The 13,064-nt window shown below is 47.4% G+C and overlaps 1 protein-coding gene across 2 annotated transcripts in view; it reads left to right on the forward strand.

The window, feature by feature from the left end:
- The window catches only part of ROR1 (receptor tyrosine kinase like orphan receptor 1), a 147,026-nt gene that overhangs the window by 99,928 nt on the left and 34,034 nt on the right, over positions 1-13,064 (forward strand). For both annotated transcript variants that reach the window (XM_017740675.1, XM_017740668.1), the window contains exons 3-4: positions 10,273-10,560; positions 12,007-12,037. In XM_017740675.1, coding sequence (XP_017596164.1) covers positions 10,273-10,560; positions 12,007-12,037 — 319 coding nt within the window. The remainder of the gene's footprint in view (positions 1-10,272; positions 10,561-12,006; positions 12,038-13,064) is intronic.

A 13,064-nucleotide genomic window follows, 5' to 3' on the forward strand; every position in this document is an offset into this window, starting at 1 on the left:
TGACCTGGGCCCCGGCCGGGGATCCAGGGGCAGCCCCAGCTGCTCTGGGCACCCTGTGCCAGGGCCTGCCCACCCTCCCAGGGAAGGATATTTTCCCAACATCCCGTCTAAACCTGCTCTCATTCCTTGTTTCTTTCCTTGTTCGGCAGCTTTCTTTGGTTTTTCAGAAAGTGGGAAATAACTAAGTGGCCTAGAAAATGAAAGTAAAGGCCACAAATCCACTCAAAAGTTTGGAAATGCCAGAGAGAGCAAAGCTTTGGCTTTGGAGAGTCCCAGCAGAGCTGAGATTTCTGTGCCAGCGCTGAGCCCGACCCCGACCTTGGTGATTGAACCATTTCCCACCAACTCCACGGCACCTGTTCTGAGCTAGAGATATTGTCAGAAACAGGTAAAATGAAGTTCCCGGCTTCTAATCCACCTGGAATGCCGCAATTAGCACGGTTTGGGCTGAATCCCGCATTCCTGGGGGATTACCGGCCCCTTTGCTGGAGCTGATTAGCATTTAGAGTGCTGGCAGCTCCCACACCTCAACACGGATTTACATACGGGATTAAAAGGCGTTTGTGCCCGAAAAGCTTAGTCAGAGGGGCGGCTTCTCCCGGAGCTCCTGCCAGCAAAGGCACGCAGGTTTTGTCTTGTCCCAGGCACCAACAGGGGCTTTCATGTGGGAGCTGCTGCTTCTCCTCAAAGCCTTGGAAACTCCGGCTTGGATAAAGCCAAGCGCTCGGCAGCACACACTGAGCTGGGCAGTGGAAACCTCAGAGGAGAAAATGAGGCGTGCGCTCGGCTCCCATTTCTTTTGCATCTCAAGGAGTCAACATCCACTTGTCTTGGCTGCTCTCAGCCAGGAGGTCACGCCGGCGTCCCAGTAAAACTCATTTGAAAGCCTGTTAAGTTCACCACATGAAAGTGGTTTCCAGCCAGATTTCCCAATTAAATCCCTGCCCGCTCTAAGTGGCTCCAGCTCTACCTGCTGCCTTTTGGAAATGAGCATCTCCTCCTCCAGTGTGTGCCCTGTGTTGGGGAAGGAGGAACAGCTTGATAATAATATTCTGCATTTTGAAATAATGACTTAATCTGGTGCTTTGCCTCGCTGGGTGAGTTCTGCAGTGATTATCTTACAACTGAGCCCTATTCAGGTTTCAGTTTCTATTAAATAAGCTAAATCGACAGCATTAAATAGTTGCCTGTTTATTCTTTTTAGCAGGAAATGAATTTAAAAGAGACGCAGCCACCCGTGAAGAGCTGTTGAAAGCAACGATTGATGGGAGGGAGGAGGTGGTTTCTCACCAAAACCTTAAAAAAACAAACAAACTGGGCATAAAAAATAAAAAATAATCACTTTTAAAACGGGGGAGATTTAGCTGTGAGCATTTCTCTCTCTTTTCCTACTGGTAAACCATGGTGTGCAGAGGGAATGCCACGAGGGAGAAAGAGAAATGAAAATATGATCCCATAAATAATTCTGTGAGGAGAAATAAGGGAAGTTGGGGGGAAAAGGGGGGCTCTGGTGGTGGGAAAAGCCCCATTTCAGGGAGCTGGTGGCAGCATGTGAAGCTTCTCACTCCCAAGCTTCCAGTTGAGATGCCCTTGGGCTGGGGGAGCCTGGAGCAGCCCCAGGTGGGAGATGTCCCTTTCCCCCAAGAGGCTGGGGAAAGCCTCTTCCATGTGCGTTCCTACAGGGATTTCTCCTTGGATTTCTCCTTCCCTGTGTGTTGCCTCCACTTCTCTCCCCTCACGCCAAGGGACAAGCTCCTGCTCCAGCTCTTGTTTTGGGAAAGCTCCCAATTTCCCATCTTCTTTTCCTTCTTTACGAAGGTGAAGTTGAGCCCTCCATTCAGCTGCTCCTTTCCCACAAAAGGGATCATGGAAGGAGAGGCTTTTCCTTCCTCCTTCCATCCCATGTTGGTTTATTTACAGAGAAATAGGCCTGGATTGGAATGAGAGCCTATTTACATCTGCTACACTGGAGGAATTGTTTGGGAACTCTTCATCCTTAGGCAAAGATAGTATTGGAGTCTTTGCCAGGAAAGAGTCAGCTTTGAAATATTATTTTACCTGTGGGTAGGACTCAGCTCCAGTGGCCGTTCATTCTGCAGGGCTGGTAAGAGAACAGTGCTGTCCCTGCAGCTTCCCCTGATCCAGCCCTCCCAGTGCCCCCATTCCCACCTGCAGCCTCCTCCAGAGGCACAGGGATGTGTCCTGGCTGTGGCTGAGCTGGAGCTAAGGCAACTGGGACTGGGATGCAGCACATTTCCTGTTGCTGGTTCCTCCTCCTCCCAGGAGCTTGGTCTTTCAGCTTCCAAAGAAAGCCATTACTGTGAGGTTTTGCCTATTTTCCTTTTCCTTTCATGGCCTATCAGCTCTGGCACACAAGTATTAAGCTTTGGAATGGGTCAGAGCTTGGGAACCGTTTCCATTTCCAGACATCCATGGTCCCAAGCCCAGGCTTTGAGCTCCCCACCGCCTCTGTGGGGCACAGAGCTTGTGTGGCAGCACTTCCCAGTCCCATGGTGCTCCCTCCACATTCCCTGGAGAGCTTGGCAGCAGGAGTCAGGATTTTACAGTTTGAGGTCCAGCTGGGATTTATCCTTAACATTCAAAGGCATATCAAGGATCCCTTCCCTGGGCTGGTCTGGGGATCCGCAGCAGAGAATGACAGTGGAGGGTCAAAACCAGAGATGGGAGAGGTGCAGCATTTGGGACTGCGTGTCCTGAACTTCCTGGCGATCCTGGTGTGGGCAGAATATTCCCTGGAAGGGCTGGACAACAGCTGCAGCACAGGAGGAGGCCGTGGAAGGTCTGCAGGACATCCTGGGGTGCAGCCTGGCTGCTCATGGAGCTCTGGGGCCTTCCCCAGGGGAAGCTGTGCCACCCTCACTGACAAACCCATGCTGAAGCTGCCACCTTGGCATGTCCTTCCAGGCAGGGAAAGGACTTGGCTGGGAGTTCTTAGAGGGAAAATCTTGGTGATCTCCCAGGGAGAATTTGACTCTTAGGCAAACTACATCCTAAACAACATCAACACAACCAAACATGGTGAACACCAGGCGGATCGAGGCCTCCTGCCTTTGGCCCCGGTCCTTTAGAGATTCCAGATTCTCCTTTGAAATCACTGGATGCGAATTTGATACGTGTGCTGAAAGGGGAAGAATTACAGCTTTCACATTCATGCACAATTTACCTTTTTATTTGCCTTTATTATCTGGGGGATATGGGGTAAATCAAGCTCCCCCGACGGGGCTCAGGGTTCTGATTCGATTTGTGGGGTCCTGTTAGTAGCAGGGCAGTAAATTGCTGCTACTTTGTTTGAAAATTTTTTTAGCCACAGTACATTAGCTCCTTTTGTTTGCTTTTCCACTGACGGAGTGCACGTTTTTATTTGAGAATTTGTGTTTCTTGAATGTCTCATTTATAAATAATACAGGGTGTGAAATTCGAAGGTCACAGAACGCGGCCTGAAAATGAAACCACCCTGAGTAACTTTGGGCTTTCACGGCAAAAATCTTCCACAAAAAGCTTCACTTACATCAGATTTTTTATACAATCTGAGTGTGTGCAGTGAATATTGACCATTATACATAAGGTAACTATATATAATAACCTTTTCCTGGCTCATCCAGCTATCTTTGTTTATTTGAAAGATTGATAGATCAGAGGGTCAAGGGACGTGTTTTATTGTACATTTCTGTTCCAAATTTCCTGACATTTTTGGTGGAAAAAAAAAAATAGACCTTTAAAAGGCACAGAAAGGGCTAATAAGAACCAGATCCTAAAGTGATGCTATGTCAAGATGTCAGAAATAACAGCTTTTCTTTGACTCCACAGCATTAATCTTGAGGCACAGACCTTTCCATACACCCTCCCTTTAATGCTGGAGTTTTTCTTTGTGGCTCTTTACTGCAGAGCAGCTTCCAAAGTGACAACAAAATCCCTTGATGGTTTTCAGTAGTTGGCTTTATAGCTGGATGTGGACATTTGTTTACCTATTCCAAATCATGGGTTTTTTTGGTGATAAAGTTTAGAGGTTTCCTACTTGGGCTATAAAACCAGTTCCTGAGTAAAGAAAATCTTCATTTCCCCTCAAGGTGACCTCTGAGACATCTGTCCTTAAACCTCAGAGGTGACTCATGAAAGGAGGGGCAGATGTGACTCTCAAATGCATCTCAAGAGTTCATGGAGGGCAGTGAGTTGTCCAGTTCCCATCTAAAAGCAGTGGGATTGAGGTTCCAGATAATTTTTTGGAAGTCTGGTTTCCCTCCACAAGCCCAGTGCCGTCTCTAAGCTGCTAATTATCAGAATATAACAATTAATTCTGAGAATCCCAGTGACAGTCACATGGGGAGATCTGAAAAGCCATCGAGCTGTGCCCTGCCTGGTTGAGCTCAGGGAGTTATCCTGGGTGGTACTGAACCCTCTGGATGGAGTCTGGGAAGGGAAAGTCCAGGACACAGCTTCCATGTGCATCCCAGATTGACCCTGCACATCGCTGAGGAAACCCACTGGGAATTAATCTGGGCAAGCAAAGGCAGCAGAGGGTTTCCTTTTGTCTCAAGACTGTTGACATTGGATATTTCCACATGATTATCTGGACTTCTTTAACCCTGATACTCTCCAAGAGTTGCCAAATCACGGGTTGAGTGTGGCATCTCTTCCCTCCCACAGTCACTCCTCTTTTTTATTCATTTAAAATAAGTGACATTCCAAGGGGGAGTTTTCCTTTTACCCTCTTTTAATAACAAGGTCTGGTGATCAGACCCATGGGGAGTTGTTTTCCTTTGTGAGCTATGGGCAGATCCAGCAATCCATGGTGAATCCTTTTCCCAACAGAGAAATACGTGCCCTGTGCGTGGCCACGCTTCCATCACAAATCCTGCTGGTTCCTTCTTTCTCATGGAGCAGCCAGCAAGCCCCTCTGGCATCTTCAGGCTGGGTGGGCCCTGTGTTGTTGGCCTTCTCCAAAGACAACTATTCCATGTGGAAGATTTCCAAGGGACTGAGCTCAGTGCCGGTGCTGATATTTGTGAGTACGGAGCACGTCCAGGTGTGGCACCACGCTGGACTCGTGGACAATCCAAGGCTCTGGATGGAGGAAAATGCTGCTTTCCAGGCAAATACATGAAATGGGACAGAGTGTGTCAGCCCCTCTGGTGTGGCCAAGAGTTCCTTCCCTTTAGATAAAGGTTTTCAACTCTGTTATCAATCACTGAACGTTCTTTGCAGTCACTGACAGAGACACTTTTGGGCATTTTTCCAGTGCGTGCACTGACAAAGAACCAGGGAGCTGCCAAACCTTTCAGTTCACAAAGAGAATTCAAGGCCAGGTTGGACAGGGCTTGATCAGCCTGGTCTAGTGGAAGGGTCCCTTCCAATGAGCTGATCATTGAGGTCCCTCCCAGCCCAAACCATTCCAGGGTTCCATAAGTGCAACAAACAGCCTGGAATATTGGCGTCCCACTGCCTTGCTCCAGCCAGGTCAGGTTCTGCTTTCTCTGCTGCAGGTTTGAATCTTCAAATCCAGAATGAAACGATTTCTCCAGGCCAGCAGCTGGAAAAGGTGTCCCTACAGCTGCTTGAGGAAAGGTCTGGAGATGTTCCTTTGCAGAGAGCTGTGTTGTTTCCCACCTGTAATGGAAGGAACTTGGCGCACCAGCCTCTCTGGTGCACCTGGATTAAAGCTGGTTTAGGCTTGAGCAGAGACTTTTAATTTTAGCTTTTCTTTGAATATTCCGAAAGATCAGAGGGGCAGAAAGAGAAGGATAAATGAAACAACAACTCTTCTCATAAAATGACCCTTCCAGGGTCTAATCCTGCATCCCCATCGTGCTTTAAACACCTTGTGAAATCAGAAACATGCAGCACACACGGTCCTGGGGGGAAAGGTCTCACTGTGGCCAACAAACTCCTCCTGCAAGCCAAGAGGGTGTTACTGCTCTAAGATGTGTCTGTGGTAATTTAGGATAGAGTAACTGTGTGGTCACAGAGCAGATTAACATTCCTTGGCCGGCCAGGATGAGCTTTTATTTTGAAAGCCACCTGGGTTCCACTTAAAAGCAGTAGAATAGTGGAGGATTTATTAGGACTGGGCAGGCTCCTATTTAACAATGTCAAGGCAGAGCTGTGGAAATACAGACACTTTTCTTCTTTGGAGACGTGCAACGCTCTACATTTCGTCCTTGCACAGCTGTTGCTGCTCTGTAACATCAAACCAGCACAAAGTTTGGCCATGAAGAATACCTAATATTTGGGTTTTATATGCAGTGTCTCCAATTTATGCGCTCAGAATCAGGAGGATGACTTATGATGTGTTGTGTTTGCCTTGGCAACGGCTCAAACCCAGAAATATATTTCAGGCTTGGCTTTCCAGATATTATCTCAAGTCATTTAAAAGTTCATTATAGGGCACCCGCTAGTGCTGCTCTAGTAAAGGGGCTGTCAGCATTTTTCAAGGGTTTATAACTCAGCCATTAAAAAAAAACCTCTCTGTGGGCTGAAACTTGGCATTCAGGGTCTAGGCCCAGCAGTAAATTGTTTTTACAAATTAAAAAAAAATCAGTTTGACTATTATTAAATTATAGGTGGGCTAAATTTTATTTAGAACTCTTTCAGGCTATTCTCCCGTACTCCTGTAAATTAAAATGTTTCCCAAATGTTTTTATAGAGTGCTACTCTAAAATATGGACAGGCTTTTGTTCTGTGCTTGAAACCCTGAGATTTAACTTAAAATATAATAACAGTGCTTATCCCAGCATAGCACTTTTCACCTTCAAAGTGCTTTATGAGCATTATCTCATTAATGTACACAGCAGCCTCCCCATGATGTAAGAGGGATTATTATCCTCACTTTATGGCTGGAGACATTGAGCCAAAAGGTTTAAGGGTGTTTTTAAAAGGCCTTAGTTGCACAAATCCCATGTGAGCTTTGATTGGCTTTGGGTGTCTACTTCCCTTTGGCTCTTCTAAAAATCACAACTGAGCTGATTCACCCACGACTGCTCAGAGCCAGGATTAAACTCAGACTTTCCAAAGGCCGGTGCCACCAGCCTGGTTCATTCCCAGTACACAAGGACTGTCCTTTTTCTAAGAAATTCTTCTTTAGGTCAGAGGGAGTCAACTCCATCTGGAGAGCTGCTGGATGGCAGGAGACTGTCAGATTAATTATGGGGAAATGGTTTGGGTTGGAAGGGACCTTAAAGCTCATCCCTTTCCGTCCCTGCCATGGGACACTTTCCACTATCCCAGGTTGCTCCAACCTGGCCTTGGACACTTCAGGGATGGGGCAGCCACAGCTGCTCTGGAAACACCGTGCCAGGGCCTCCCCACCCTCCCAGGGAAGAATCACAGAATTCACACAGAATTTCTCCTTTGATGGGCTTTGGAAGGTGCCAGAGACAATAAAAATACAACCAGGCTCCTCTCCAGCCCCTCCACACCAGGCAAGGGCAGCGATGGATGAGTTTTGTGCATGCCAGGGAAGGGATGCTCATCATTTTGTGTGCCTCTGTAGCAATCCAAGGTTTCTTGGGAGTTCATTTTTCATTCCAGAACTGCTTTATCCATGAGAAACATCTCACACAGCTCCCAGTGGCTTCAAACCTGCCCTGTTTAAATCTCATCTCAGGTGAGCTGCTTGATCTGGTTTATGATTCAGATGCTAAATTTATGGATTTGAGGACTAATCTAGGGTGAGTTTAGCAGATGATTTTGTTTTAGTATTCCTGCAGCAGCTCATGGAGGAAGGTGGAGAACAATTAGAGGAGTCAGCAGCTGCTGAGGCTGAGGCCACTTCTCTTGGTCCCTACAGAGAAGTTGCCCTATAGCTCTTGTGTTATATCCACACTTTTTCACTGACTTACGATTTCTACTGATACATCAAAATCCAGGCTTTGGAAACCTGCCCTCCATCCTTACTCCTTTATTTGCCTCTCCTTTATACCTCAGGATCTTTAAAACGTTCTGCTCACTGTGCTGTTTGTCAGCCAACCCATCCCAGGGCTGTGTTTCTCTCCCTGTTAGGCTGGAGATGTCGGAGGCAGTCTCCAGAACATTATCAGGAATTGTATGAACGGCTGCAGTACAGAAATGTTACATTGGGTAATTAACTGTGGTTCTGCAGTCCCAGGCTGTTAGCAGGGCTTTATTAAACCCAGGTTGTGCAGAGAGCCCAGGAATCCATGAGCTGGCTGGAACTCTGCTTCCCAGGGAGGGTGTTAGGATGGCAGGGCAGGAACATTCCTTGGGATGGAGCTTGGAGAAGTGGTCTGGGGAGCCGAGGAGCCATTGGAAACCCCTGAGAGAGACTTTTGACCCTGTTGTCTGTCCTCTGCCCTTTTAACCCCATCCACAGATTTCCTAAATAATTGGATCCATGGGAGTGTAGGAACAGCTGTACTTCCATAGAATCATGGAATGTTCAGGTTGGAAAAGACCTTTAAGATCATCGAGTCCAACCACCACCATGTTCACCATCAAACCATGTCCCCAGGTGCCACTTCCACACATTTTTTAAACCTTTCCAGGGATGGTGACTCCACCACTGCCCTGGGCAGCCTGTTCCAATGCTTTACAACTCTTCCCATGAAAAGTTTTTCCCTGATAGCCAATCTAAACCTCCCCTGGTGTAACTTGAGGTGGTTCCCTCTCATCCTGCCCCTTGTTCCCTGAGAGAAGCACAGTTTCACACCTGCACATTCGAACTTAATTGAAAAAATATATGTGGAAAAAAAATATCTGTGGGAGGGCCTCTGTGCCAAATGTTTGTCCCAAATGGCTCCTGGGACCAGGTGAGGACAGGGACGCCTTGTTCAAAGTGCTGTGCAAATACAGGGTAAGCTGTGTGCTAAACAGATTGAAAACAAAGGCAAGAGATACTGCTCCACACAAACCATAATGAAGGGAGGAGCTGGGCAAGCCGATATTACCGGGAATAATTAGGGAAGTGGCTTACTCAGGCAGACTGGGTGGCTGAGCTGGTTTGGAACGTGCTAGAGGGTTTTTTCACACTTTTGGGAAGGCTTCTTGCTGGAGTTAACTCCACATGGACCTGAGAGTGGTGGAGCAAAAGCAGCACAGCACCAATTCGGGGATTCCCCATCCCTGGAAGTGTCCAAGGCCAGGTTGGATGGGGTTTGGAGCAACCTGGGATAGTGGAAGGTGTCCCTGCCCATGGCAGGGGGTGGAACTGGATGAGCTCCAAGGTCCCTTCCAACCCAAGTAATTCTGTGATTCCGAGTTCACTTACTGGTTCTGGCTTTTCTTGACCTTCTGGTTTGGCTCTGAGAGTTCAGGAGCCGGATGCAGTTGGGATTTCTCATTCCTTGGCCACCCTGCTGGGACAGCCAGCAGCTGATAATGGCTCTGGGCACTAATGACCACCATTAGGTTTGAACCTCTGACATGGAGATGAAAGCCTGAGGATTCCATTCCCAATCCATCTCCCTCCCTGCCTTTAAAGAATTTAATTAAATGGTGCATACAGTTAACTGGGAATGGGCCTCTTCCTGAAGGATGCCCGGTGAAATAGCTCTTGACAGGAGAAGGCAATGCTCAGGAATGGACTGGGAAAGATTCATCTTCGTAATTTTAATTTAATTTGATTTTTCAGTCATGAGCCCTATTTCAGATTGAAGGTAATCTTCAGTACTCTTAGTATTGGAAATACTGAGTGAGAACAGAGTCTCCTTTTCCCAGTATGATCCTTATTCCTCATCTCTGCAGTTGGTGCTTACAAAATCATGGATAACATGGTCTGCTCTGCTCTGTGAGCCACTGAAAATGGCTTGGAGACAGGATCACAGAATCCTGGAATGGTGTGGGTTGGAAGAGACCTGAAAGCTCATTCCATTCCAACCCCAACACCTTCCACTATCCCAGATTGCTCCAAGCCCCATCCAGCCTGGCCTTGGACACTTCCAGGGATCCAGGGGCAGCCACAGCTTCTCTGGGTAACAGGATTTTCGCTTCTGAATGATTCCTTTCATATATTCCTATATTTTGTGGATTCTAGCATGAGCAGAGGCAGGTCAGCATCAAAATGAACAACTGGAGTTCTGAGATGTTCTTCATGTTTATTGGTTGGGAAAAAGAAAAGAAAAAAGGGAAGCAGTGTTTTTCCTGTGCTGAATGGAGCCAAATAGGAGATGTTAAAACAGCAGAGGGAAACGTGACATCCACTTCCTTTGTGTCCCTTCCAAAGACAAGCAGGAGCTTTCTCCACACTGACATTCCCTGCTCTGGAGTTCGTCATTCTCCTTCTTTTCTCTCCAATCCCAGATTATTTCCTGACGCTGGATGAACCCATGAACAACATCACCACCACCCTTGGCCAGACAGCGGAGCTGCACTGCAAAGTCTCTGGGAACCCCCCTCCCACGGTCAGGTGGCTGAAGAACGACGCTCCCGTGGTGCAGGAGCCTCGCAGGATCTCCTTCCGAGCCACCCCCTATGGATCCCGCCTGCGGATCCGCAACCTGGACACCACCGACACCGGCTACTTCCAGTGCGTGGCCACCAACGGCAGGAGGACGGTCTCCACCACCGGGGTGCTCTTTGTAAAGTTTGGTGAGTTTTCTCCTCTTAAGCTGTTCCAACTCTTACTTAGGAGAAAGAGTTTGTCCAGGGAAAATCAGCGCACTGCTGTAGTGGTATCATGGAATTGGTCGGGATGGAAAAGCCAAATTTGTTAAACCTATTAAACCCAGGTTGTGCAGAGAGCCCAGGAATCCGTGGGCTGGCTGGAACTCTGCTTCCCAGGGAGGGCGTTAGGATGGCAGGGCAGGAACATTCCTTGGGATGGAGCTTGGAGAAGTGGTCTGGGGAGCTGAGAAGCCATTGGAAACCCCTGAGAGAGACTTTGGACTCTGTTGTCTGTCCTATAAGGGCTGGGATCTCTGCCCTTTTAACCCCATCCACAGATTTCCTAAATAATTGGATCCATGGGAGTGTAGGAACAGCTGTACTTCCATAGAATCATGGGATGTTCAGGTTGGAAAAGACCTTTAAGATCATCAAGTCCAACCATCAACCAGCACAACTTCCATGTTCACCATCAAACCGTGTCCTGGGTGTCACATCCATGTTTTCTGAACAGTTGCAGGGATGGTGACTCCACCACTGCCTTGGGCACGCTGTTCCAACAGTTTTGGAGGAGAAATTCTCCCAATATCATACCTTAACCTCCCCTGGTGCAACTTGAGGCCAATTCCTCTCCTCCTGTCCCTGTTCCCTGGGAGCAGAGCCCGACCTCCCCTGGGCTGCCCCTTCCTGCCAGGGACTTGTGCAGAGCCACAAGGTCCCCCCTGAGCCTCCTTTGCTCCAGGCTGAGCCCCCCATTAATACCTGGGTGGATTCAGACCAGAGGAGAAAAACTCCTTTATTCTGGAGTGCCTGAGTGACCTCTGTGTCTGGTGAGTGAGAAATTTCAGCTGGCACTGCAGACTGAGGGCCTGTGATGAGACACATGTATACCTGTCAGGGAAAATAAGCACTCATTCTTGCAAGTTTATATTGAGATAACTGCCTTCAAAGCTGATCCTACCACTCAGAAGATTCCAAACAAGAAACAGCTTTTGTGTGTCTTCTCCTCCTCCACGGTCAGGGGGAAATAATTCACTGAGATGAAGATATTTGCACACAGTCCTGGTTAATCCTCTTTGGAACTGGACAAATAACACACAAAGGATGATGGATGTGATGAGTTTCGTAGTCTTTTTTCATAAATCTCCCATGTTTTCTGATTTCTGGTAAGAAATTCATCATTAGATGTTCTCCTAAGGCAGTTTCAAGAGGAGGGTGAGTTCCTCACCTGTTTATTGTCCTCGTGTTGTGTTCTGCAGCCAACACAGGCTTGTCTTTGGTACTGAGGGGCTGCCACTCCTCTGTTCAGCTACATAAACCACAGCCAGCATGACAGGCTGGCGCTTTTATCTTTTAAAAGGTTTTCAAAAGCTCCCTGCTTGCTACCTCGCCGTAACTCATCACGCTGTTTTTCTTCTGTCATTTTTCCAGGTCCCCCGCCAACAGCAAGCCCGGGATCCTCGTAAGTCCTTTCATGTCTCTTGTGTGCATTCATTAATCTTGCATTTCAGCAGTCAGAAGTTCATTTGTCATTTGGTGTGACAGGAGCACTTTTGCATTCTGCTTTAAGTCAGTAATTTATTATAACTGAGTTATCTGTCTCACAGTTACATTTTCATGTTATCGTGTCAACTCCTATTTCTTACCCCAGACTTCTTAATTTCCAATATTATTACCTTTAGATCCTCTGGTGCCTTCTGTCTGTGAAGTGATTTCAGTGCACCTACAGGTACTTCATCCATGTCATAGCCCAAGCTGGAAAATATTTATCGCTGCAAGCAGATTTTACTACCCAGGGGCTTCTTGCTGATTTGAAGGGTCGTAAACTGTGTCTGTATCTCTCTGTACCTGCATTAGTAAACTGTCTGAAACCTGAGGTTTTAAAGATTGAGTAGGTGGGTGGGAGCAGTGGCTGTTTGTACCACAACTCCCTGTGTCCTGCAGCTCAGGTTTGGCCCCTGCTGCTGGGTCTGAGCACTTCCCACGTTGTATTTTGGCAGTGGAGCTTCTGTCGTGGGCAGTTTTTGAGAATATTCACTTTTATCTCTAATTTCAAACTACCTGATCAAACCTGCTCACCTGTTGCAGTCCCTTAATCCTTATTTCAAGTGTGATCTCCAGCTGTCCTGAGGTTTGGAAGCAGTTCTGTGGTGCTGTGTCCAGTTTATTCACATCTCACATTGTGGAAGAATATTGAAAATCCACCTCTCCTGGTGAGGGGAGAGGAGCACAGAACCAACTAAAGCAGAAAGTTAATCTATTAATGCAATTAATGTGATACCAAAGGATGCGAAAACCTGGGGATGTGAATTTTCCTGGCTCCTTATGGAAGATCTTTCATGAGCTATTGCAGAGGATATAAATGAGGAGAAGCCTCTGACCACAAAAGGATGTTGTAGGATGCCCTCTAATGGAACAGCCGAAAATGTGGTTTTATCTTCCCTTGTGAAGGTGCCTGCCGTGGAATCCTGGAGTTTGCTTTGGAAGGG

The sequence above is a fragment of the Corvus brachyrhynchos genome, unplaced genomic scaffold (assembly GCF_000691975.1).
Source record: "Corvus brachyrhynchos isolate BGI_N302 unplaced genomic scaffold, ASM69197v1 scaffold280, whole genome shotgun sequence".
NCBI lineage: Eukaryota > Metazoa > Chordata > Aves > Passeriformes > Corvidae > Corvus > Corvus brachyrhynchos.